This window comes from Antrostomus carolinensis, unplaced genomic scaffold, assembly GCF_000700745.2.
Source record: "Antrostomus carolinensis isolate BGI_N321 unplaced genomic scaffold, ASM70074v2 scaffold14475, whole genome shotgun sequence".
In the NCBI taxonomy this organism is placed as follows: Eukaryota; Metazoa; Chordata; class Aves; order Caprimulgiformes; family Caprimulgidae; genus Antrostomus; species Antrostomus carolinensis.
Genome location: NW_010317574.1, coordinates 137,385 through 161,612, shown reverse-complemented (window position 1 = coordinate 161,612; position 24,228 = coordinate 137,385). Strand labels below are relative to the sequence as shown.

Sequence of the window (24,228 nt, the reverse complement as noted above, 5' to 3'; positions counted from 1 at the left end):
GCTGGATGTTTGCTCGTTCTTGAAAGGTGTAGGGGAAACTTCAGATTCACTGCTCTCATTATATTCATTTTGGGTTGTAAGGCTTGGTTCACGGAGCCTCATTGCCGGCTGTTCCAGTAGGAGGCCATTTGGAGGCAGCCCCAGCAGCGGAGCAGAGACTGGATTTATGTACTGGAATGGAAGTAGGAATGCAAGGCTATTTGGGATGTTTTCAAAATGATGAATGCTGGAAGGGTTGCTATTCTCCAGGTGAGCAAGGAGACTTGGGCTCCTGGTGCGATTATTGCTTTCAATAAAAGTCCTTATATCTGAATCTGTCTTTGAAGATGGCACAGCCACAGCCTGCCCTTCTTTTTCTTGAATTGCCATCAGCTCCACGATGGATTTGGTCTCTCCAAATCTCAGGAACTGCTGAAGGGTAATGATCTCTTCTTCCCGGGACATGATGGCCCAGCGGTCCAGCACCTTGCCTGCAGCATCCTAGAGGCCATATCAAAGAAACAACAAAGACATTCAAACACAAAGAAAAAACTTATTGATTCTGCATAATTATTTAATTCAATAGGAGGTGCTCTGCTGCCTGAACATGAAACGCTAAGCTCAAAAAACAACATGCAAACAGTGTTAATAGAACTCGACTGAAAAATGCAAACTTTCCAGCCATGCAAATATCATAATTAGACTCACAGTCAAAGAAACAGATCGGGTTTAATAATGTCAGAGCAAACGAAATGTAGACCATGGGGCTCTGTGATCTAAAATGCTTTAAATACTTTTATTTTAACAACAGTGATCTATGCACAATGCTCCTGTTTAGCATATATTAACGTAAAACATGAACTGTTGCTGTGCACTCTATTGTAAAATATAGAAAATTGTACCTTAACTGCCATCAAACGGTGACACTAAAAGAAAGAGCTAAATAAATGCATTTGATAAATTTGCTTCTTAAATATAAGCAGACATAAGACTAACGTCATACATGGGCCATCTCACGAGAAATGTTGATGCAAGGCAAAGTCTTAAAAATAGCACATAATACTTGTACCTTACTTCTTTCTTTTTTCTTTCTTTCCCCCCGCCCCCCTCCATGACAGCAATACTGAAAAACATATTCATTATAAACTTGCATCAAAAGATAGATATTGGGGCACTGGTTTTAAGCATAACTGGACAATTACAGGCAATTGCTTGTAAGCTTGCAATCTTGGTATAGTTTAGACTTAAGAGACAACTTTTTTGCAGCCTTGTTATAAATGACAGTTAAAAATACGTAAAAAGTAACCATCTGATGGATGTAGATAGCATAAATGTGTAAAAATGTTGTATCTTAACATTGCCTTCTGATAGCAAGGGAAAAAATCCAAAGAGAATACACATCAGTAATCACTAGACTATCTGTTGTTAAATATACATTAAAAAGCATTTCACACTTTCATTTTTGCTAGTAAGCATGAGATTTGCCTGAAGGTAGGACTTAAAAATTCTGCAATGTAATGTCAGGCAATCCATTCCAGCATGTATTGATAAAAACATATTAAAATACTTATATAATGAATACATCATTTTACTGGCATCTTTTCTTTTGGGCAAACGCTGGACATAACATCAGCACAGTAACTATAACCAACAAGCACTGTTGCAGGCCATCAAACCAGAGTTATTCCAATGCTTCTTCATGCATTAAACAGTTGGAAAGCCTTGGAAGATACTCCACCATACTGTCTGATCTTTTCAAATCTTGAATCTCAGCTTCAGAACCTTATCTGAACACTTTAGACTATACAGCATTGCAAAAACCACTAGCTCTTGTTTGATTATGAAGCCTGCAAATACCTTTCTTTTTTTTCATGTCTTATTTATTTATTTTATTATCTTCACTCTTCAGAGGACTGATTCTTCCCTCCCCTCACATTTTGTAGAGTACTGGAAAATGCAATTTGCCCCATATAGTAAAGCATACTTTTATTTGATTGCAGATGGTTTTATTATTTCAGTTCTGGTCTGTGTCACTTCTCTGGATACAAAGTTAGTGACAAAGGTCAGTGCCTTGTGTGTTTCAGTACTTTAGATATGACTGAAAAACCTTTAGAAAGGCTCTACACATGACCATCCACAATCAAATCTTACAAGACTATGAAACTCTCAACAGTAATTAATTACAGAAAATCTTACCCAGCTGACCCAGATGGAAAGCCCCAGAAACCATCTCTATACAGACAATGTTCAACACGTATATACTCGGTGATGATGGAAACACTGTGATGCAGACACTAGTCTTGGTTTGCAGCATTTAGCCTGGAAATGTCCCCAACTTTGAACAGCTTAAAACACTGCGGACATCTCTAATTTCTGTGCCCTCCCAGTTCTATCTGTCTGATGGAGCAGTATTTTAAAGGCATTCAGTGCTGTGTAGTAGAAATCATTCAGAACATCAAAAAAACCAACCATCAGCAAAACAAAGTGAAACAAAACATAACAAATATACCTGCAACTGCAAAACCAGACTTGGCTCAGAATTTGGTCTCCAGGCTTTTGCTGTCACCTCTGACCCAATCTATATGCTCACAGTTCTAATCCCAAGCCATAAGTATTCATTCCTTCTATCTGTGACTTGCATTGTTTGAAGATGGAAGTAACATCACCTAATTTACACTGCCTACATGTATTAAATTAGGATCTCTGTCTGCAGCCAGCTGCAGCCTGCTTTGTAATGTACTACTGGTAGTAATTTGTTTTGTTTTTGCTTTAATTTGTAAATCACTCACAGGCTTATATAACAGATGGATGCTTTAGAAAAACGGATATTTAAGTAAATAAAAATTAAATACAGCCAGCATGACAATAACTCATGAGAATAGTAAGCACAGATCCTGTAACAGATTCCCACACACAAGCAGAAGATGGTACCACACCATCAGTTCCTCACGCAGTGGCAGCGCACCCAGCTCTCATAGAACAGGCAGACGTTGTCTAAATGCAGGGGCTCCTGCTATGCATTTGGGGAGTTATCCCACAGTTTAACACAGAGAAGATGGCAGTTGCCTACATGAGCTACCTCTCAACAAGTCACTACCACCCTTTGTTTCATTTCATTTAAGGGTGTGCAATGAGGAGAGCCAGACCTTCAGCAGCTGCTAAATCCCACTGATCTGAGAAACTGGCAGTCAAGGGTGTGATCACCATGGGGTTACCCTCGCTGCCACAGAAACAGCAGGGACTTAGAAAGCTGCTCTTAAATGATCCTTGCCCACTCCTAGTAGTTATATCAAGCCATATCTTGTTATTTTTCATTAAAAAAAATGTTTGGCTTTTTTCCCCTGGCAAAAATAAAGAAAACTTGCAAATCACGCTACTTATGGATACTGTGTAGCATATGCTTCAATATTTACATAGTGATGGCTTTCCATAAATCATTATAAGTATGTATTATGCAAGACTAGATAAAGAGTGAATAGGAATGTCATTTTTTAATAAAACTTAAAATTAACAAAAAATCTACCCATTATCCCCTTTGAATTAAGCTATAACTAGCTAGGGATCTCTCCGTATATGGTAATACTTGATTAGAGGTTCAAGTCCTTTCTTACATGTAATCGATTTCTTGTTTCTTACAATCTCTCACGCTAAATTTTCTCCCCAAAGCCATTAAATCATACCTACATTTAAATATTTAATGACAAAAGGTTCCAATTTATTTTATTTTTTCAGCTCACAACTGATTAAGCCAAGCCTCCTGTGACAATATGTACAAGGAAGTCAGTGAGTACAGAGATACCACTGCATGCTTACAGCTCTAAGGCAGGCAGTAGACAAGTAAGCCCAAACCATACAGCACACAGTGATGCTCTTCCTTCTTTGCCCATACAGCCTTGTTTTTATTTTTATTTTACTTTATTTTATCTGTGTGGGTAGCTCTGTCATGATTTCAGACAGAGAAAATAGTTTAATCTCTAAATCATTTTAAATTAGCCTCCAAGGAGACAAGGCATAACCTTTTTCTAACTCTAAACACACACTTGACTCTACTGTTTGTATAGATACAGATTCATATACACATATTCTACATTAGATCTATAAATTAACATCATGGTTAATCACCCTGAACCTGCCTCCTCATTTGCTGACTGTATGTTAGGAAGAGTTGTGTCAGGATATGTTAGGGTACATTTTGTCTTAAACTTCTGTGTTAGATAGAACAAGTGACAGGTGTCAAGGTGATTATCTTGGGTGACATAGGCTACAACAGAAGATGGACACAAAGACCACTCTAATTTTTAGGGGCTTAACTGGGGGGGGATTGTGAAGATGAGTCTTTGGTTCCTGAGCGCCTTTAGTCTTTAAAAATTTCAAGCTTTCAATTCAGCTTTAAAACCTCCCAAATGAAAAACTGCCTATTTAGAAAATAAGGACAGTCTACACAAACATACACTGTAAACCTTGGACTTTTGTTATATTTTTTTAAACTCCCATTTTGTGTGAGAAGATCCATTGACTCCTGTGCCTGCATTACCTGCAGGTAGTTTTATGTGTCTACACTCACTCAGACACATGTATGTACACAGAAGTACATACCACAGACTTTTTGCAGTTCTGTTTTTATCTTACTAATTAACTTGGCACAGGTAAAATATATATATATGTATAAACCTTTCTGAATATATAGCAAGAGATGATTATGCAAGAGTTTAGATTAATAGAAAGGTTAAAAAAAAGTTTAAAATGCTTCTTAAACAAGCCTTATGTTCTGGGAAGCACTCGATTAATTTCGGGCACTACTATGATAACTTCTGTGAACCACACAAAATTATGTAGAAAAACACATTGCTAGCCTTCATATTTTAGCAAGTTTGCATATGCACCACAAACTGCTGCTTTTAATGCATATCAACTAAGTATCTCTGTTAAAAAATATTACATAGATACATGTTTGATTAACTAATTAAGCAAGCCTAGTGTTTATCTCAAATCTTTTTTCTGTAAGCCCTTCTCAAAGAGCTATATATTTTCTAGCTGATCTCAAAGAAACATTTTGAGTGCAGCTCTAACAGTTGAAAAGTAGACTGAAAGATTTTCATTTGGTCACACTATAATTGCAGAGGATGGTTTTAATTAGGGTGTAGACAGAAAAAAAAAATCAACATTTGTTTCTAATAAAGAAAAGCCTACATAATTTCCATGATTTAGGGTTTGTTGTTTTTGTTTGGCTGAATTTCCCAGGAGCATCTCTTTGCTTCCCAATTGAATTTCAAGCTGTTACACTATGGGTAGTCCTACTACTCCTGGAGTAAAAGTTACCGAAAGTGTGCAGCAACACACCAGCCCACATTAGTACAGATGCGGCAATGTGCAATGCCTCTTGCTCATTTTGGCTAACTCCCACTGACCTCAGTAACACAGAAGTAAGCCCTATATCTAGTTTACCATAGAAAGGTACACTCACACCTACAATCATATACTCATTTTCCTGATAGGTGTTTTTACCATATTGAATCTAACTCACCTTTGCTCCTGTAAACATGAAGTTGTGCATACTTGCTCACCATGCAACTGATATGAGATTTAACACATCCAGCCTGCAAAGAGCCATGGCTAAAATTTTTTCCCTTTATCTGCCACTTCTCATCCACCTCCCACCAATACCCCCTCCCTTCACCAGCTGAAACCATATGAACAAACTTATGTTTAAGTGTCAATAGCCCTTTCCTTGAGTCATACTGCTGCAGCAGAAACAAACACAGTGCAGCACTACTGAATTCTCAGTCAATAATGTAAATCTTTATCTTTTGGCTTCACTGCAGCCTCCACTTTGTTAGAAAAATCAAAAGCAATAGATCTTCCCTTCTGACACTCCTTTTCTCTTACCTGTTGGACTTGTTTTCTTTGCCCCAAAGACACAGGGTATGCATGAGGACACCAGCATGTTACAGCAGGGGAAGAGAAAGCAGCTGTCTTTCCTCAAAGTATCGTGGAGAATGACACTGGTATTAAGTATTCAAATGAAGAGTAAAATGAAGGAGATTTTATTTACTTATATGCATGCTTATATTTACTGTTGCTGACAGGTTTGTAACAATACTTGCTCTGGTTGTTCCTTAGACTACATCTCTCCTTATGCATTCATCAGCAAAAAGCTTTGAGTTTTGACCAAAAGGACCCCCCAAGACCTTTGCAAACTTTACTAACTGGTAGTGTAGACACTAGGTCAAATCTGGCCGCACTTTAAGATCCAGAGTAATTGCAATTTAAATCCAAAGTAATTCCACTGACCATGCTGGAAAGTAATTTTGACATAATAGCCCTGAAACATGATGTGGAGCCAAATCTGTTTGAATATATATCAGGGGGGTACCACCATGGTGGAGCACAGCGGCTGTGTAATGACGCACAGGAGCACTGCTCAACAGTTTCAGAGTGAAAGTGAAGAACACCATGTCCTGCTGAAACTGCAGATGGAACGTAAGGAGGTGGAATGCAATAACCACAGCTGAAACCTAGCCAGGACACTGCTGTTAACCACCCACGCTCTTGCTAAATGGCCTACAGGGTCTTTACTGACCAAAAGTATGCAGGTCCTCTGTTTTCTATCTCATCACAAAGACATACGCCAGCAGCACAGACCCCTGCACAAGCAATCTGCTGGACTGCTGGTTCTGGACATAGTATGAAAATACAGGATCCCCAACACATGACTCCTTTTGAGGACAGAACTTCCTCATGGGGCAACCCAATGGCAGAATGTCTCTTCATTTTTCAGGTTCACCAACCTTAAAATACATTTGAAAGCATTGCCCTGAAAGATGATGACACTCTGTCAAATGCCAATAATCAAGCATCCACATGAACTGGGGGCAGGGGAGAAAGTCTCTTACTGTTTTCAGAAAATAAACATTAATCTGAACTCTTTCCTGCTCTTCATGAATGTATATTAAGCTCTGCAACTCCAGCAAAACTATTAGGATGCGAGGGCACTAGATTTAAATGCTTCTTCTGATTTTTAAAACATATTGTTTGACTTTTGATAAAATATTCACTTTGTTATCGAATGCTCTTGATTATGGCCTAGATAAGAATGTATAATTCACAAGACTATGACTTTTTTTTCCTGAATAACACTGCATACAGCATTTTTATTTTTAAAACTCTGACAGATCACTGTAGGGTTACAACGTATTTAATCTTGGCAGCCCGAACTTCATTTAATCATAGCAACTACATCAAGCCTCTCTACAACTGGGTGCCTGACAAATTTTTTCACAGTAAACCTCTGTCCACACTTGGAGGAAAGGAATCTAAGCACAGCCAGAGCCTGATACTTTTCTTGTACTTACTAGTTTACTGTGGTATAACTCCAAGAAAATTTGCTTTGATTTACAACTGTCATGTTGGTGACAACTATTAAAAGGAAAAATCTGTCACTAATTGATAACAGTGGAACTCCCGTTATCATGGATACACATTGATTCAGTAGCTTTAAGAAGATCCAAAGTCATCTTCCAGCAGTTGTCATTATCTCATTATTTGACATTTATTTTGAAATACCAGTGCCACTTCCCAAGAAATTTGCCCCTCTTCCCTCAAGAACTGCACAAATTTTCAAGTACAAACATTGATTCACTTCACCATCACTTCTGGTTGAGACTTTCAAAAGACTTCTAAAGACTTTGCTAAAAGAGGAGTTGATGTGAGGTGACCAGATGCTTTATGGTATCTGCTCATGGAAACACTCTTAATGCACACTAAAAGTGAAGCATTTTTTCGCACATTCATCAAATGGTAGAATATAAAGATTTTATAGAAATTGTGTATTCAAATTCCTTAAACAGCTTTGAAATCCACAACCTTGGATCCCAAGTACAGAGGAATATTTTGATACCTTTGCTTCTCCACAACCTGTGAATGTGGAAAATTCACTGAAATGTCTCTGAAGAAGCTTTGCCACTAACTTGTGGCAAGCAACAGAGTCTGTCTTTAGGCAGACATGGTCCCTAGAGGCAATTAAACCACCAAGCACACGGTGTATGAAGGCAAAAAATTTAGACTGCATGAGGTGCCATGGGGACTTTTCAGGATAGGATGTAAACAGAGACACAAGTATGGCAAGCCACTGAAATAATTCCCGCTATAAATTAACTTTACAACACAATTTTCCATGCAAGTGGGTAGCAAATACCCAGCATGCATATAACCAAAGCAGTGATTGATTTTCTTACTCACTTTCACCAATTTTTGCATGTATAGTTGCCCATTTTGGCATGTTGTGTAAGAAAATTTGCCTTGATACTATCAGTCCCTGAAATCGCTTGTGGTTTTACTGTTTGGTGTCAGTGCTGCGTAACTCACTGAGAAGTAAAGTTATGTTTTCTATGCTCTGTCAGTCTTTCAGTAAATTTAGTAAGCTACTTAAGCCTGCCTTTCTGAGCCTCAATTTCAACCACCCTGAAAAAATGACACATAATTTTTATGAGGAACAGGAAATGTTCACAAAGAGCGACAATGAGGTATTGTATTTGCAATACACACAGCCACAAGAGACACCCAGGCTCTCTTCAGCCAAGACCCTCCCCAATGCACAATGTGATAATACAAACAAATCATGTCTGACATCCTTGCTCCATCTAACATGGACTGCACCAAAAGCAGGGCAAGACATCTAACAGTCAAGTCAAATCAGATTATCAGATGGTCTTTTTCTCACTTTAAATCTAGACTAAAGCCATAACCCTAATGGGAAAATGTAAGCAACAAAAGCTGAGTCTTCCCAGGCTTCTAAGTAAAACTTCCAAAGCAGTTAGTAAGAAATTTGCCTAACCAGGGGTATTGTAAGGAACCAAGAAGTTGCCCAAGGACAAAAACATTGGAGTAAAAGTGCCAATAAGTTACACTCATAAACTGGATTTCATTACATGTTTTGTTTTCTGACTGAACCCAAATTGTGTCTCAATAAGGGTATTTAGCTGTACTATATGCTGGGTATATAGTACAGCTAAATACCTGTAGTATAAAGCTAAATACCTGGGTATATAGTACAGCTAAATACAGCTAAATATGGTACTATATGCTGCCCAAATGGCAGCAGAACCAGGAGATTGATTTCCATCTTTAGTATTCATTAGGGTACTATACATTACTACTTGCAATATATACAACACAGTCTTAATGAAGCCTTTTTGCTTTGATTGTTTATCTAAAAAATTTACACCAAAAAACTCCGGTGTATCATAGGTGGCAATGTGATGCAAAAGGGAGACAGCAGGGTGGCAAAGCAACGCCAAAAAGGCAAAGGTCACTGCAATATAAAAATATTATGGTACACAAAGTGAGCTATCTTTTTGCACATATTAGAGGCACTGAAATGTAAACGAAAGTAGGGGAAATTATATTACAGTGTACAAAGTAATAATAACTGTGCCTGCACGTCTTAATACCCTCTTGTCCCAGCAGTCCTGACTTTCTAGGCAGCCCACTTCTCCACATTAACAGTAGTCATTTGGAGAGCAGCAAACGTGCCATTAGAAGCACTTTTACAAGTGTATATTCATCCACCAATTAGCTTAATGTGGCCGCTTTCTGCATATTTTCTATCCAGGCTTGCACAAATCTTATTAATATTTCCCCCTAGCGCTTTGACAGATTACCTTGTCATTATGCATCCTGGAGCCTTTTAAACAATATGGGTAAACTACTGTTTGCGAGGTTAATGACAATTATCCCCTAATTACTGCATAAGTCACTCAGTCCACTTTATCTCATAGGCAGGGTTCTGCTCTGTGTATCTGCCATTGTGTCACTGTAAATGAATCTTCTGTATAGCTATGTTTATCTGTCGTTGCCTTGTAAATTACACTGACAGAAGAATGAACAAATTATTGTGTGTCATCACTTAAATACAGCTTCTGATAAAAAAAAGTCCCACAAGCACAGCACTCGAATTTTAGCCTGATCACAATTAGTAAACACATATTGAATGTTTTAGGAGATACATTTAGAAGTGGATGGGACACAGTGTGGCAGAGGAAGCCTCAGAAGTGGGAAACATACGGGCAGTAAACCAGAAGTAATATAGAAAGTTACAGTAGTAGTAATTCCATTATCACCTCCTGAGAACTCTTCTGCTAATTTAACAGTTGATAGATGAGCCAGTGATATTTTTCAAACAATCTCATATTCAGGACTGTGCTGAATTCCATAATTTCTATTGTTTCTGACCACAGCCACAGAGGAATTTATTTATTTTTTTTTTTTTAGCTGAGAAATCCAAACACAAGTTGGAACAGAAGCAGCATCCATAAAACCACAGGCAATGCTACTTTAATGGATGCATTTCAAAACAATATCAAAGATGATTAATAATTTGGATCATGTCTGCTCTGACCAGTCCTAGTCATTCCAACAGGACTGCTCAGTGTACAAGCCAGAGCAGAATCTGGCAGGCAGCACCTAAGTCAATGTATTGATTAAAAAACAAATAAAAAATTAAATTAGCAAATTGCCTACTGTTTTCCACAGTGCCTGCACTTTGAGTCACCTCCTTGGTGTAATTAGAGTTCAACAGAGGTAGAAAAAAAAATTCTGAGTTCAATTCACCATCTATGGATTGAGGTAGTTCTACCTCAGGAAAAGAAAGCAGAAATGGCAAATACCAACTTTCTGGTATGTTCCATTTTCTTAAACATTTTCAAGTCACAGTTAAGAGTACTCTACTAGTAGTAGCACATCAATGAGACCTGATATCTCCTGCTCTGAGGAAGAAAGCTGACTTGTTATTGGCCTTGATTCCTTCTTTCACCAAGACAGCTCAATGACTTCAACAAGAAGCACATACATAGTCAGTACTCAGAGGCAAAATAAGTCTATGGTAAAGAATGTTAAAACAACAGCTACTTTTAAAATAATACTTCTTCCTATATTGGTCTTGGAGAGGTAACTGAGTGATAGCCCTAGGAACCACAGTCCTTTGCAAACAGTACAACAGAGACAGGGCATTTCCACTCTTTCCTGGGAAGGTTAGAGTCAGAGAAGGCCCTTTAGTACTGGTTTTGCATTGCTGCCAATCCCATTAATTGCAAGAGTCAGTAACAAATATGCTTCTTACTGTGACTCATGTTGGAGATTTCATTTCCTCAAGTTCAGTGCAGTCATAGCTGGTGAACTTCCTCTCACCACTGGCTTGAGTAGCAAATGAATCCTCACACTCTCCCTTCAGACCTGACATTTAACTCTTAGAAGAAGGGTATTTCCCTGCTTGCAAGGCAAATGGATGATTCATGGAGTGAGATGCTCTTTCAGCTACTTAGATGAAACTGTCTGCTGTGCAACTTGCAGGAAACCAAGGCATGATAATAGGTATGTCAACCCTGCGTCCTACAAAGAGGCTACACAGTAATGCATTTCATCAGCTTTGAGGTCACACTTTATACACATATATAAGATACATCCATAAGTGACAAATGCATTGATACGATAATGTTAAATATTTGCATATTAAAAATGTACCTGATTTTGCCTTATACTTTACATAAGTCCTTGTTCAGCAAACCTTCCCATTTTATACACATCCTAAAACATGTTCAGCATCTGACCAGTGCAGTACAAAAAAAGGAAGCCAGAAGGACAACATGCAAATTGGAGCAGAGTTATGATTCCTGAAGGGTAGGAATATACAACTGTTTAAGCTACTGTACAAGAAAAAGGAAATGTCAGAATTCTCCACAATTGGGTGATATTTACTGCAATTCAGCAGGTCATACCAACACTGAAAATCTTTTTATCATAGTAAAGTGTACATTTACTTTGCTGGATTACGATAGTGTCATATCCAGAAAGAACAGACAAACTGAGACACCACAAAATTAGTGAAGTTACTGAAAATAACAGTGGTTTGAATGGAACATGGATGAGGACAGCACCTCTGACCACACTCTCAGTATAGGCTGGAAGAAAAAGCTTTAGTGAAATAGTAAGAAAACGTAACAGCCATCACTGCCAAGGATAACTGAAAAGACTGATCGATTTTGAGTAAGCACTACCTCAAGGGTTTTGGTCCCACTAGGATTGATCTTTGTGTCTGTCCTGCGTTCAGTCAATGCAACTTTCAGCAGGGCATCCACTGCAGAAATAAATGGAAGTGCTGCAGTAGCCAACCACCCTCCCTCTAAGTATGTTATTTTCTCTCTTTTTCTAAAGGAAAAGTAAAACCAATGTGGCTGACAGTAAAGTGCTAGGCAACAGATTGTTTAAAATGTTTAAGGACACAGAACACTGTTACTGTTATGTACAATGTTATTTGAAAAAAAAAAATTAAATTATTAATTATTATAAGTTGTTATTATTTCTCTTTGAATTTGAAGGTTCTTTGGCCTCTGACCTTTGCTAATAGCAGAGAAACTGTTTAAGACAGGGACAAGTGTTATACCCTCTTAATAGGTAAGTTGGCAGTCCCATCAAATGAAGGTAAAGATTAATACCTGTTTTCTATATATGGGCCCTAAATGAAACATTAACCTTTAAGGGCAGGAAAACAATACTGACTGTTTCTAGGGAAAACTGTGAGGCAGGTTTAACTGAATAATTTTTACAAAAAACTCTGGCAAAATAACTGAATGAAATTAGGTGACACCTAATAAAGCAGATAAGAGAAACATAGTTATTCATGCAAGTTAGGATCTTTTAAAAAATTCCATATACTGTGCAATTTTTGCTTTTGCACATTTTGGGTTTCATCAGCTTTCTTTGAACAACCTCTAGAGATACCGAATTACTTACAGACAACTCTATTCATTAAAGGAATATTATTTACATAGGTATTATTCAGCTTTGCCTGACATCTTTTACATTTAAATGAAAGTATGTACCTTTGATCTAAAACTGATTCAAAAAGCTGAGTGATACTTAGTATGGACATAGATCAGCAGGTGGTAAAGGCTGAAGTAAGCAAGAAAAAACTATAAAATTTAAAATGTACATGTTTTTAACAAGACAGCTCAGTCACAACATTACTTATGAAATGAAATTCTGAAAAGGAATGTGAACATTTAGAATAATATTAAAAACATTATTTTTGTGGATAAATTATTAATCATTTCCAGAGAATATCACACACTCTGGAGTTCAAGCTACCATTAGCTCTCAAAAACTGTACAGAAAGAATGGAAGCACATTTTTCATGAGCAATTCATGTTGAGGAGGACACTGGAAGATATGACACGTATCCACGGTTTGGAATGGACAGGAGAATAAGCATGAGATTGGAGATTAATGAGTGCCAACCACTGGCCTAACCCTCTATTTAGGAAAAACTCCCTCTTTCCAAATATAATGGAAGTTCTGCTTAAGTAAATTCTTCACAGTCGAGCCATCCTGAGGCCTGTGCCACCCCTCTCATTATTCCAATCAAATGGCCTGGTGTGTTATGATGGACATGAGCACATAAGTGACCTTAGTTCACGTGCAAAAAATCTTTATTATTTTTGGACAGTTTGCAGCTCCAGAGTAACTGTTTGAACTACAGTTGCAAATGACTTAAACACTTGGAGATTCAAACTAAGTGATCAAATTATACATACTCTTAGGGCTTAAAGAAGGACCTAAAACATCAAACAGAAATCTCATGAACTACAAACATTTGTCATCTGAAAAGAAAACCAATATTTTTGCATTTTTCACGCTTTTTCATCTTGTAATCTCAGAGAAAGAGGTGGAGGTGGGCAACTCTAAGGAACTGTCTAATACTAGACTTGCCATCCTCTTCTTGTGCATGCTGGACAAATCATGGTCCTTCCATGTCTCAGATCCCTGTCTATTAAAATGGATGAAGACAACATTCCCCCTTATTTCATGATGATGTTGTAATGAAAAACACACCACAAACTTTGAAAGGCTGAAGTCAGTGGAGCCCTACATATATGTAACCTGAAACAAACAGTTCACTGTGAACTTGGTCTGCCTTTATGAACATTCAAACAACTCTGTCCTGCAGTAAGGTTATAAACGGACTGCGCTACACAACAATTGAAAAGACGGACTTAGAAAGAACCTATCCAGAGAGCTGCAGTAACATTCACACTTCCTTCTTCAGTGGAGGACAGTGGGGCATGACCAGAAGGATTCAACTCTACGATATTCAGACATGTAAGCTATGATCAATCAATGAACACCTTTTCTGGTTCTTCCTCTCAGAGAACAACCTTTATTACACTACCTTGTGATTGTTTCATTCATGCTTATTATGTTCAGAGCTTCCCAAGTGAAATAATTCCCAAATAAAAATACCAATCCCACTTTCCCAAATGGACACCAATAAAATGTCATTAGATTACTTGTAGCACAGCAAACTCTGAAGGAAATAGCAGAGTTCATACATACAAGTTTCTTTTGATAACTTTACAAGCCACTCTTACTCTGGGGACAGACCACTTAATATGGAAGAGACTCCCCTGAATACAAATATTTGTTGCAAAGCAAATAAAATGAATTATTTTCATAAAAAGAGAAAAGAGAGCAGTAGTAACAGCTTGGCAAAATGCAAGCAAAAAGTAACTTTAAATGTCTTTGGCACAACTCCAGCTCTTAGAAATGGCATCCAAAGCTGGTCCAAGCGTGGCTGATAAAGCAGGCTTAGAGCTGCCTTTCAACTTTCACTTTTCAATAATAAAAATCAATATATGGAGGATTACAAGCCTCTTGGTTTTGATTTTGTGTATCAAAACCAAAAGATGACAAGGTTATGGTGGTGTATGAAACTCCTCAGGCCACAGTCATGATGATGCAAATATTTTATACCCTATTTTATTTATTGCACACTACTGAGAGGCTGAAATAAAAATTAAAATAAAATGAATGATCTTTTTTACCCTCATACATATAGTTTATGTGGAAATGCAATCCTGAATATACATTCTAAAACCCTGAAATTTAACAGATTACAGCTCAGACTCTAAATTAATTTAAAAAATTGTCTATTTTAAAAGAAAACAAGGAATAGCCTGGATAGCAACCTGCATACAGATGTAAATGCTCAAATGCACTGTGAATTACACTATGGAGCAAAAGGGAAGTATCATGGTACATAAAAGAAAGAACCAAGTGAACCTCTTAGCAATCACAGACTTTCTCAGCTGTTCCTCAGTGATAGCAATGTCGGAAATTAAATTGTTTTAAACAGTTTTGTGAAGGAAGGAAGAATTTCTGTTTCACTGCTCACAGACAGACCTACTGAGCCTGGATCAATCATGAAAATAACACATAAAATCTTGTATAGATAGAAGGGCATATTCCTGCAATCTTGAAAGCAAATGGGAACTGAAGACTGCAAGCCACTGTCAATTTTGCTATAGGACAGTAAGGTCAGACCTCTAGAGAGATATGTAAAACTTACAGTAAATGGACTTATCATTTATAAGTTACTTAAATCATACCTGTATGTCTTGAAGTCCTTTTAGCAAGAAGTGATTGCTGCCAAGTAATTATAAATGCAACATTAGTGTTGTTATGTGACCAACTCCTAGAATTGTTTTCTACATTTTTTTCTAAAGTGCACTTGAGAGTAGTTAATTCAATTTGGTGGAGGTAAACAGGCAAGGTTACTTACAACACAGTGGTCTCATTCCATATGAGCTTGAAGGAGGGGACCATACCTTCTAAAATCCATTAGTCAAATCAAATTAGTATGCAGGATTCACCATAGGAACATCACAGCAGTGTGAGCATGTTTAAACAATTATATTGTGGTACACAAATAGCAACAAGGACATAGCAAAGAGCAGCAGTAGGTCAGAACATGCAGTAATGCAGTGGCTTACACCTGCCTTTTTACTGATTTGAGACAGTGAAAAACATTGAATTTACACTCACACAAAGAAGGCATTAAAGGTACTACATGACTTATGAAAAAAACTTTGACCCAAGATGTAGTAACATTAGGATAAAGCCAGGCTTTGTTCTTCCTTAAGGAGGGAATATAACACAGGGAGATGAAGAATGAAGCTGCATTTTCACAGCAGCAGGACAGGTGAGTTTTGGAAAGAAGTGGTAAACACTATGTGTGAGAATCAGGAGAGGATAAAGCAATAGCCTACTCCCTCTGCAACCATTCACCCACCTCTTTTTCCTATTTTTCAACCAGAGTGGTGAGAGCTGTGGCTGCAGAACACCCCTCTTTAGTATAACCATCTGTAAACAAGCACTGGCTGGGCCAATGCCAGGACAGTAAAAGCAGCATTCACTTAGTATTTTTTAAGCACTCTGTATTATACAGAGCCCTCTAAGGAAGATTGATTTCCATAAAGCCCATTTCCATCTCAAGGTACTGATGATGCCATAAACCACAGGAGATTCTCCACTCAAACCCTGCAGTGGAATTTCAGACCTACCATAAGAAGCCCACATATTAGCCAGGGCTCAAGGAACACAGACATGTACTGCAAGGCATAGTATTAGGTCAGCCTCAGGATCGAAGAGCAATAAACCAAGACAACATTGTCCAGCTTTAAAATAATTACGCACACACATTTCACTCATTTTGTCTACATTTCCTAGAGAACTCTACCTGATTATTTAAAGTTCTTTGATCATCACTCTACTACCACCCACGTAAAAGCTCTCTAGTCAAAGATTGTGAGAAAGAATTCCCTGAAGGAATTATCAGAAAAGTTTCTTGGACTTCATGATATCAAAATGTTTTGGTGGGGTTTTTTGTGGGCTTCTTATGGTGCTCTTCTGTCATGCCATTTACCTAGCTTGGATTTTGTGTTGTGTGTGACTTGACTGCTATTTTATTTGAACTGAAGTAACAAAAAACATCCCCCTCTGTTGTGCCATACGGGACTTCCAAACTAATTGACAAAAGAAGAAAGAAAGAGGAATGGGCTACATCATGTTCAAGATAAACTTCATAGAAAATATAAAAGAGTCACAATCCACTTCATGTGTTTTAAAATTATTTAGTGTCTGTATGATGAAGGATAACCAATCTCATTTGGAATCCGAGCACAAAATTTATGACACTTAAAGAGACACCATACCTGAAGAACTTGCTCTCTACTGACTCTTTCCACTACACTCAATCAACATACACAAGCTGCTGTTTTAGTCTTGAAAATGTACTTTTCAAAGCCTGTGATGAAGCCTCAGTGACATGGGGCTCAGGAGAAGTATGTAAGTGTCCCCTGAACCTCAGGTGTAGCTGCTCATCAGGAATGCAGATGCTGGTGACATCTGCCTCACTGGGGACTGGATGCTCCACTGATTCAATAAGGCTATACAAGTGCAACAGGCCTTGATGTCAGTTACATGGTTTTACATACCTACCATGTCAGTGGTTCTCAGCCTCCCTGGGAATTTATTCAGATATAAGTGTATTCAGCCCATAACAATGTCTTCCACCTGCCAGAGAGCTAGAAATATTCCTACCCTTTATGAATCTACAGTGCATGACTGCTGGTGTTTTACATGTTGCAAGGGGGAGAAAGAAAAAGAAAGGGAGAAGGGGAGGAGGGAGAAAGGGAAAGAAAAAGAGTGGGGGAAAGGAGGGGTGGGGAGAGGAAGCAAAAGAAAAATAGGGACAATGAGAGTGAAAGGGAGAGAAAGAGAGGAGAGGGAGAGGATACATTTCTAGAATTTCTGTTTCTTTTCATAAATTTCTCTAGGAATAAATCCACCTACATACCTACAGTGCTTGTCCAAAAACTGTTTAGAAACTGCTGAAGTATCATACAATGACCTTGTCTGAACCACAGTGCTTAACACATCCACTTCCTTTTCTCTTTTATTTAAAAGAGCTGATACTCAACATTCAAAATTTCAGTCTTGCACATTTTCAATTATTTTAACTCAACTTAGACAAGCAGCCAGTGCAACTACTTGCTGATGTAAAATCGCTCATGTGGGTTATGCTTATGCAACTGGAGCCCAAATCAGTTAATTTCTAGATATAAAATACAGTTAAGTTAGGAAAGGTGTGAGTACTGGAAACATGCAGATTAGATTGCCATATATTTTGCACACTGAGGCTGAGTATGAATACAGAAAAATGCTAACGACATTAGTGATCTTCAATGCCTTCTTACGACCCATTACTCACTGATAAAATAATATAGTTTTTACTGTGTTGCAGCGTCTTCTTTTTCTGTATGTTTCTTTAATTCTGATTATATTGTCAGTAGCAAAGACTAGCAAAGTGTATTATTAAAGGCTGTGGTTTTTTAATGTCACGGTATATATATGATGCAAGTTAAAATTAATTTAGAATAAGCTTATCTACTTAAAATTGTATCTTTCACCATTAACGCTCCATCCAGATGTCCAAACATTACCAGATACTGATATAACAAGGCATCCAAGCATATTGTTTCTGCTGTTACTATTCACAATAAACAGATAAATTAAAAAAAAGTCCTAATTTCAAGCAATAGCTATAAAACATTGTCCTCATACAGGCAGTGACCACAAATCATGCAATAATTAAGAAACAATGCAACTTTTTGCAAACATTACAAAAAAGTCTCATAAAACCATGCAATACTTCCAGTATCTATACAGAGAACTTGGTAGTAGTGCAGAAATCTGGACTGCTTAGCAATACAATAGGAATGAAATATCTTGCTATTGGCTCTCATGCATACACACTGAGACCTAGTATGGAAAAAGAGTGGCAACCATAAATGCTTCCTGAAATCCTTACCATTAGAAAGGTTATGTGCCAAATGACACAGTAGTTAAAAAATCAACATTTTGAAAAGAGAAGGGAAGTAGCAATCTACTGTCAAAATGATGGGACATGAAAGAATCTGGCCTGGCTTTTGTCAGTTTTATTGGCCACAAGTTTGTTGGGATAGAAAGGATACATTGCTTTTCTTATTATTCACTACTGATTCCAAGTAACATATGTAAAGGTAAAAACAGCACCAGAACTACAAAGATACTATACAAATGTGCAGAGGAGAGGTGCAGCAGGAGCTCTCTTTTCTATCAGCATGAAATGGAATGAGTTTGGTAGCTCAGAGAGTGACTCGAAGATGTACTCATGTTAGAAATCTAAAACACTGGACAAGTGTTTTTGAAAATGCATCTAAAGTTTGAATGCACAGCAATACATTTTGTCTGGTGCGTATATGGTGGTCACCAGTTAGATATATGCATACAAAGCAAATTGACTCCTTTCCTCTGCAGTCTAAGCTGAGACCTGTTTGAAAGTGTGACCCTTGCTATCCATTACATCTGTGGTGTACAGTCATGATTCGTAAGCATTACTTGTATTTTGTGCATATGTCAATAGAAAACAAGAACACAGGTGCACATATATGCTTTTTTTAAATTCCTCCAACTTTTTTTCCTTCAATAATTTATTTTTTTCCATTTCCAAGCCCTAGGACAGACCTGGATCTTCTGAACCAAAACATAACTGAAAAGATCTGGCCCGCAAAGATGATATTAGTAATACTAGTTAGAGATCTTACCCAGGCTTGGTATTTTTTCATTTCCTTGATGGTTCATATTTGATAGAGGGAATTACAGCATGTGGTGGGCAGAAAATAATTTTACTCTCACTCCTCCATTTAAATACTTCGAAATCGGTTGATAAACAAATTGCAGAATTATGAAGTGTGTAGTACTTTGAAGAATTTTATAACCTATTATGTATCAGGGTGTATGGTTTTATAAGGTGTTTTTTCTAACAATCTCAAGTTTTTATTAAATAGTAAATACTTACAAAACCTCAGAATAAATTCTCATGATCTAGTTGAACTGGATAAAATTTCCTTCCCTGACATTATTTATTTATTCATTATGATTTGTTAAGCATGGTATTTCTTTTGGTTTAAATAAGATAAGCAAGATAAGATTTCTCCACAAGTACAAGAAGAAAAGTAAGACATCAAGTAACATGCTAAATACTGCATATTTAATTTAAAGTGATTGATTTTACCTTTTGTTCCGCATCTCAATTAATTGTCAGATGTATGCAAATGTCTGAAAAGTTTCAGATAATCGAAATGCATGTGACTTAAGCTGTAGCTGAACCTTGCTCTGTCTCCATGAATAACATTTCTGGGGTAAACCAGTTCAGATGTATTCACTGAGGCCACCCACATGTGTAAATGCATACTGGATCACACCTTCCCAGCTCCTTGCTATCAACTGTTTCCTCTCCTATCTGTCTGAACACGCATTTCACCAATCATGGCTAAATGAACCTATTTCCTTCCTGTGGATAAAGCAAGTTAATGAGAATGCCTAAACCTGATCACCCTCCCTACAGCAGTTGCTCCCTTGCTGTAACCAGGCTTAGTTTCAAATATCTATTTTTTTTCTGGTAAATTACTATTTGTGATGCAACAGAAATAAAACATCCTACAAAACCAGTAACTGAAACAAAAATCGGTATCAAATGGAATCAGTCATTTATGTGGTGAATGACTTATAGATATGTTAGGGGGTATATATAGAACCTGGGATATAGTTCTCTGTGTAGACATAAAACACAGTTTTATTTAGTATAGCATCTTTCAAACAAGCTGCATCCTAAAATGCCGCACAGACTTATATACTAGTGTTACACTGATATTGTAAATAACAGCAGAGGGAGAAATTAAGAGGCACGGGTAAAAGGAATGTTTTCAGCTGAGACCTGAAAAGAAATAGAGATGCCAACAAAACATAGACTGTATCTAAGAGCACAAGCTAGAGAGGAAAAAAAGCTTGTATGAGCCATGACAAGCAGCCTGTGGTGGGAGATAGAGGAAGTCAGTTGCTGATGAGCTGAGCTAGCAGAGAAAGGGCTAGGGATACAGTGGTCAAATTTTGCCACCACACATAAAAACCTGCAGACTCTACTGAAGTAGACAAGAATATGTGTGAGCATCCAAGGCCAGAATTTGTCTCTCTCCTCTGATTCATGCTGGTATAAATTGTGAAATAATCTGTCATCTTCAGAGGAGTTCAAACAATATTTTTCCAGTATAACTGGACTTAAAACCTGACTTTCATGGATCAATCTGACTGAACAAAAGCATATTTTGTTGTTGGTTTGGTTTGGTTAGGTTTGGTTTATGAACAACCATCTATTTAGTCTGTGGCAAACTCTGAAGAGAGAGCTAAATGGACAAAAAGGGAAGGTTGGTCAATATGGTTGCAGTTTTTCTATTTACATATAATAATATAAAAGGAATACTACATGCTGGAACAGGTTGGCAGAAAAAATAATTTAATAAATATGACTGAGATGGTCCCTGCCCTTAAGTTCAAATTCTGTAAAAGGTAACTTTTCAGGTACAGTCAGTGTAAGAATCACTCTGTCTCACAAAACTGCCACGGACTTTCACTAAAATCAGGTAACGAGTAGAAATGCAAGTTCTTAAATGAAATGGAAGCTAACAGAAGCTTAACTAAGAAGATACAGAGAAGGCTTTCCTAACTTTAGGGGTTTTTTATTATGATGTTTAATAACATACCCTTCTTAGCTCATAGACAGCAATGCCTTTGAAAGAAATTACAAGTTACTTCAAGGCTCACAAAATGTTGCTATGGTGGATGCTGCCGAAGAGAATAAGCTAATGGGCTCTCTCTTTAATGTGATTAGAGCTATTATTGACATAATGCCAGGAAGACGCAAAACCATTAGCATTACACTACAGCTCACTTACTTCAGTCACTACTCAGATTTAGCATTTGATCCACAATTTTAATTTTGCTTTGCTCTATTCAGGGCTGCATTACACTAAATGCATAATTAAAAGCTGCTGTGATTCTCTCTATGTCTCAAATTAAAAACATAGCAAACATTTGTAGTTCTAATCCACTAGAAATTAATAAATCAAACATTGTCTTTTATCCTAATTTCTCAGCGCCATTCAGGAAACATTTTGGGAATGTTTTACCATGCAACAGAGAAAACTATGTTAAGAGCCACTGCTCAAAAGGAAAGAACAGTCTCTAAAGCCTGTACTGTACTACAGTGAGAACCTGGAGAACAGCAGAATACTGATAATCTCGTGATTCCTAAAGTTATACTGGGAGCTGATTCTCAATGCCATCTCCCTTTAAATCTTTTAAATGCAATTTCCTTTATTAGGTTTTTTGGTACTAGAGAAGAGTAAAGCTATGGGTGGTTTTGATTTTGCAAAATCATGTATCTTTTGAGTTTAGATTTTGCAAACAAAACACAGGAGTAGTGATGATCCTACGCAAAGTACTAATTGGTTCATGTTGCAGATCAGCCCAGTGATCATAGCTCATCATTTCTCCTTAACATACAGATAGGCTTTCTAACAATATTTAAGGCATACTGCACCTACCTTTTACAGTCTGCCACTGCTTCCCAATCTCAGTGTCAAATTGTTTCATTACAAATGGTGTAGGCCAAATTAACCAGTTAGGAAGTTAGAAGCTTATTAGATGTATGCCGAGTGAAACAACATTCACATTTTACTTGCTCTTATTTCTTCCACAGATATTTCAAAAAACGGTAGACATCAGTGCACTTTTTTATAAGTTGCCTTTCATTTTTACTGTAAAATTAAATGTTGACAGTGTAGGTGGCAGCAGAAAAAGTTTTAAAAATTTCATTCTTCCTGTGAAAGAATATATAAACCAGAAAATGCTAATTCAGAAAATGCTAATTGCATTTACTTTTTTGTTTGTTTGGCTGGTTTTTGTTTGTTGTGTTTTAGTTTTTTTTGTAATCACTTGAGTGGTGCAAAAAGGCTTCAGTAAGAACATGGTTCAGGTATAAAATATATTTTAAAATATATTTTAAATATATTTTTTAGCATTGACTCAAAATTTCATTTGCATGATACAATAGAAAGACGTTGAATCATAAAGCTTTGGATTCAAATTACAGTTTACAAATGTGCACGTGTATAAAGACAAGTACCAAAAGGACAAGCACATACTAGCATCTGGATTTATACAAACAGTAAAAATAACGACTAATTAGGAATTCAAAATTAAGGCTAAAACTATACATTTTAACTAATCTTCAGTGTTAAGAATTCTTTTAATACTTATCACTGCTCAATTACTTAAGCAATCCAATTGCTGATGGTACAACTGCCATTCTAAAGATAGCTTAGAACCTATATACTACATGACTAGACTGTTTCACAAAAAAGCAAAATCTGAAGACTGAAGCAGGTCTTAAAATCTGAAATCTCTTAAACATCTAGATTATTTGCTTCAGCTTCAGCTTATCTCTTATTTTTCAGCAATGGCAGCCTGGGTAGACACCGACCTACTGCCACTAAAACTACATACCATCTTGATTTCTTGTTATCTTGTAGATCAGAAATACAGACCATTCTGCCTCATCTCTCATAAGCATCGCAACTGTAGAGTCCGTTAATTTTCTAAAATAACAGCTTGGTTTTATACTTTTTTTTTCACTGTAGTTGAACACTCTCATGAACTGAAAATTTCTTTACTGAAATATTTCTCTCGAGCATGTAAATATACTTTATACTATTGTTCAAGCCTGATAGGATCCAAGTTGTTTTACGGTTGTTTGCTAGTAGAGTTTTTTAAGGAGAATTAGATCACAGTTTTTGCAAGCCTTCATCATTGCTTCCAAAGCTCCACTATATCAAATCACAAACAATTTTTTTTGTTAAAATACTACTCAAAATACCACTAAATAAATAATTAAAGTTAAGATTACAACAGGAATACATTTGTTTATGAAAAATATGTAACAATACATGTATGATTAATTTGAAGATGTACTAGGAAGCTAAGGGAAGCAATCATTTAAGAGACAGCTTATCAATATTTACATACAGTTAGCTCTTAAGTATCTAGGAAGAGTTCATAAGTCATGGCTATGTGCTTTGCTAAAGACTTTACTAAATGATGACATGCTAAAAACATTAGGGGTCAAATCTGGTCTTAATGAAGCCAGTGGAAACAACTGCATACCCTCGGACTTGCCTTGGATTAGCACAGAAGAGTAAGCTCGAACCTGAGCCCTTCCTGAGTCCGAGCCTAAATGCACACTTTTCCAGCCTGTGCATAAGCCGTGTATACCCTTTTCTCCTGTGTACGTGAGATCGTGATTGTCTGGCTTGAGTCAACGACTAGAGAACACATATGGCAATTTTGCATGGGCCAAGGTAGGAAGAAAAAGTCCTTCTAGGCCCCTGATGTAAATGCACTGAGGCTTGACAGCAATAATTGTGCTGTCACTCGCTGTTGGGTCACCAAACAAACAAGACATGGCTTCAAAGCTTTTGTTTT

General features: G+C 37.1%; 1 protein-coding gene across 1 annotated transcript in view; it reads right to left on the bottom strand.

Annotated features, from left to right (window-relative positions):
• The window catches only part of BNC2 (basonuclin zinc finger protein 2), a gene marked incomplete at its 5' end in the record, with an annotated part of 111,653 nt that overhangs the window by 23,146 nt on the left and 64,279 nt on the right, over positions 1-24,228 (bottom strand). The window contains one exon of the mRNA XM_029085122.1: positions 1-480. This exon is cut by the window's left edge and continues 1,487 nt beyond it. Coding sequence (XP_028940955.1) covers positions 1-480 — 480 coding nt within the window. The remainder of the gene's footprint in view (positions 481-24,228) is intronic.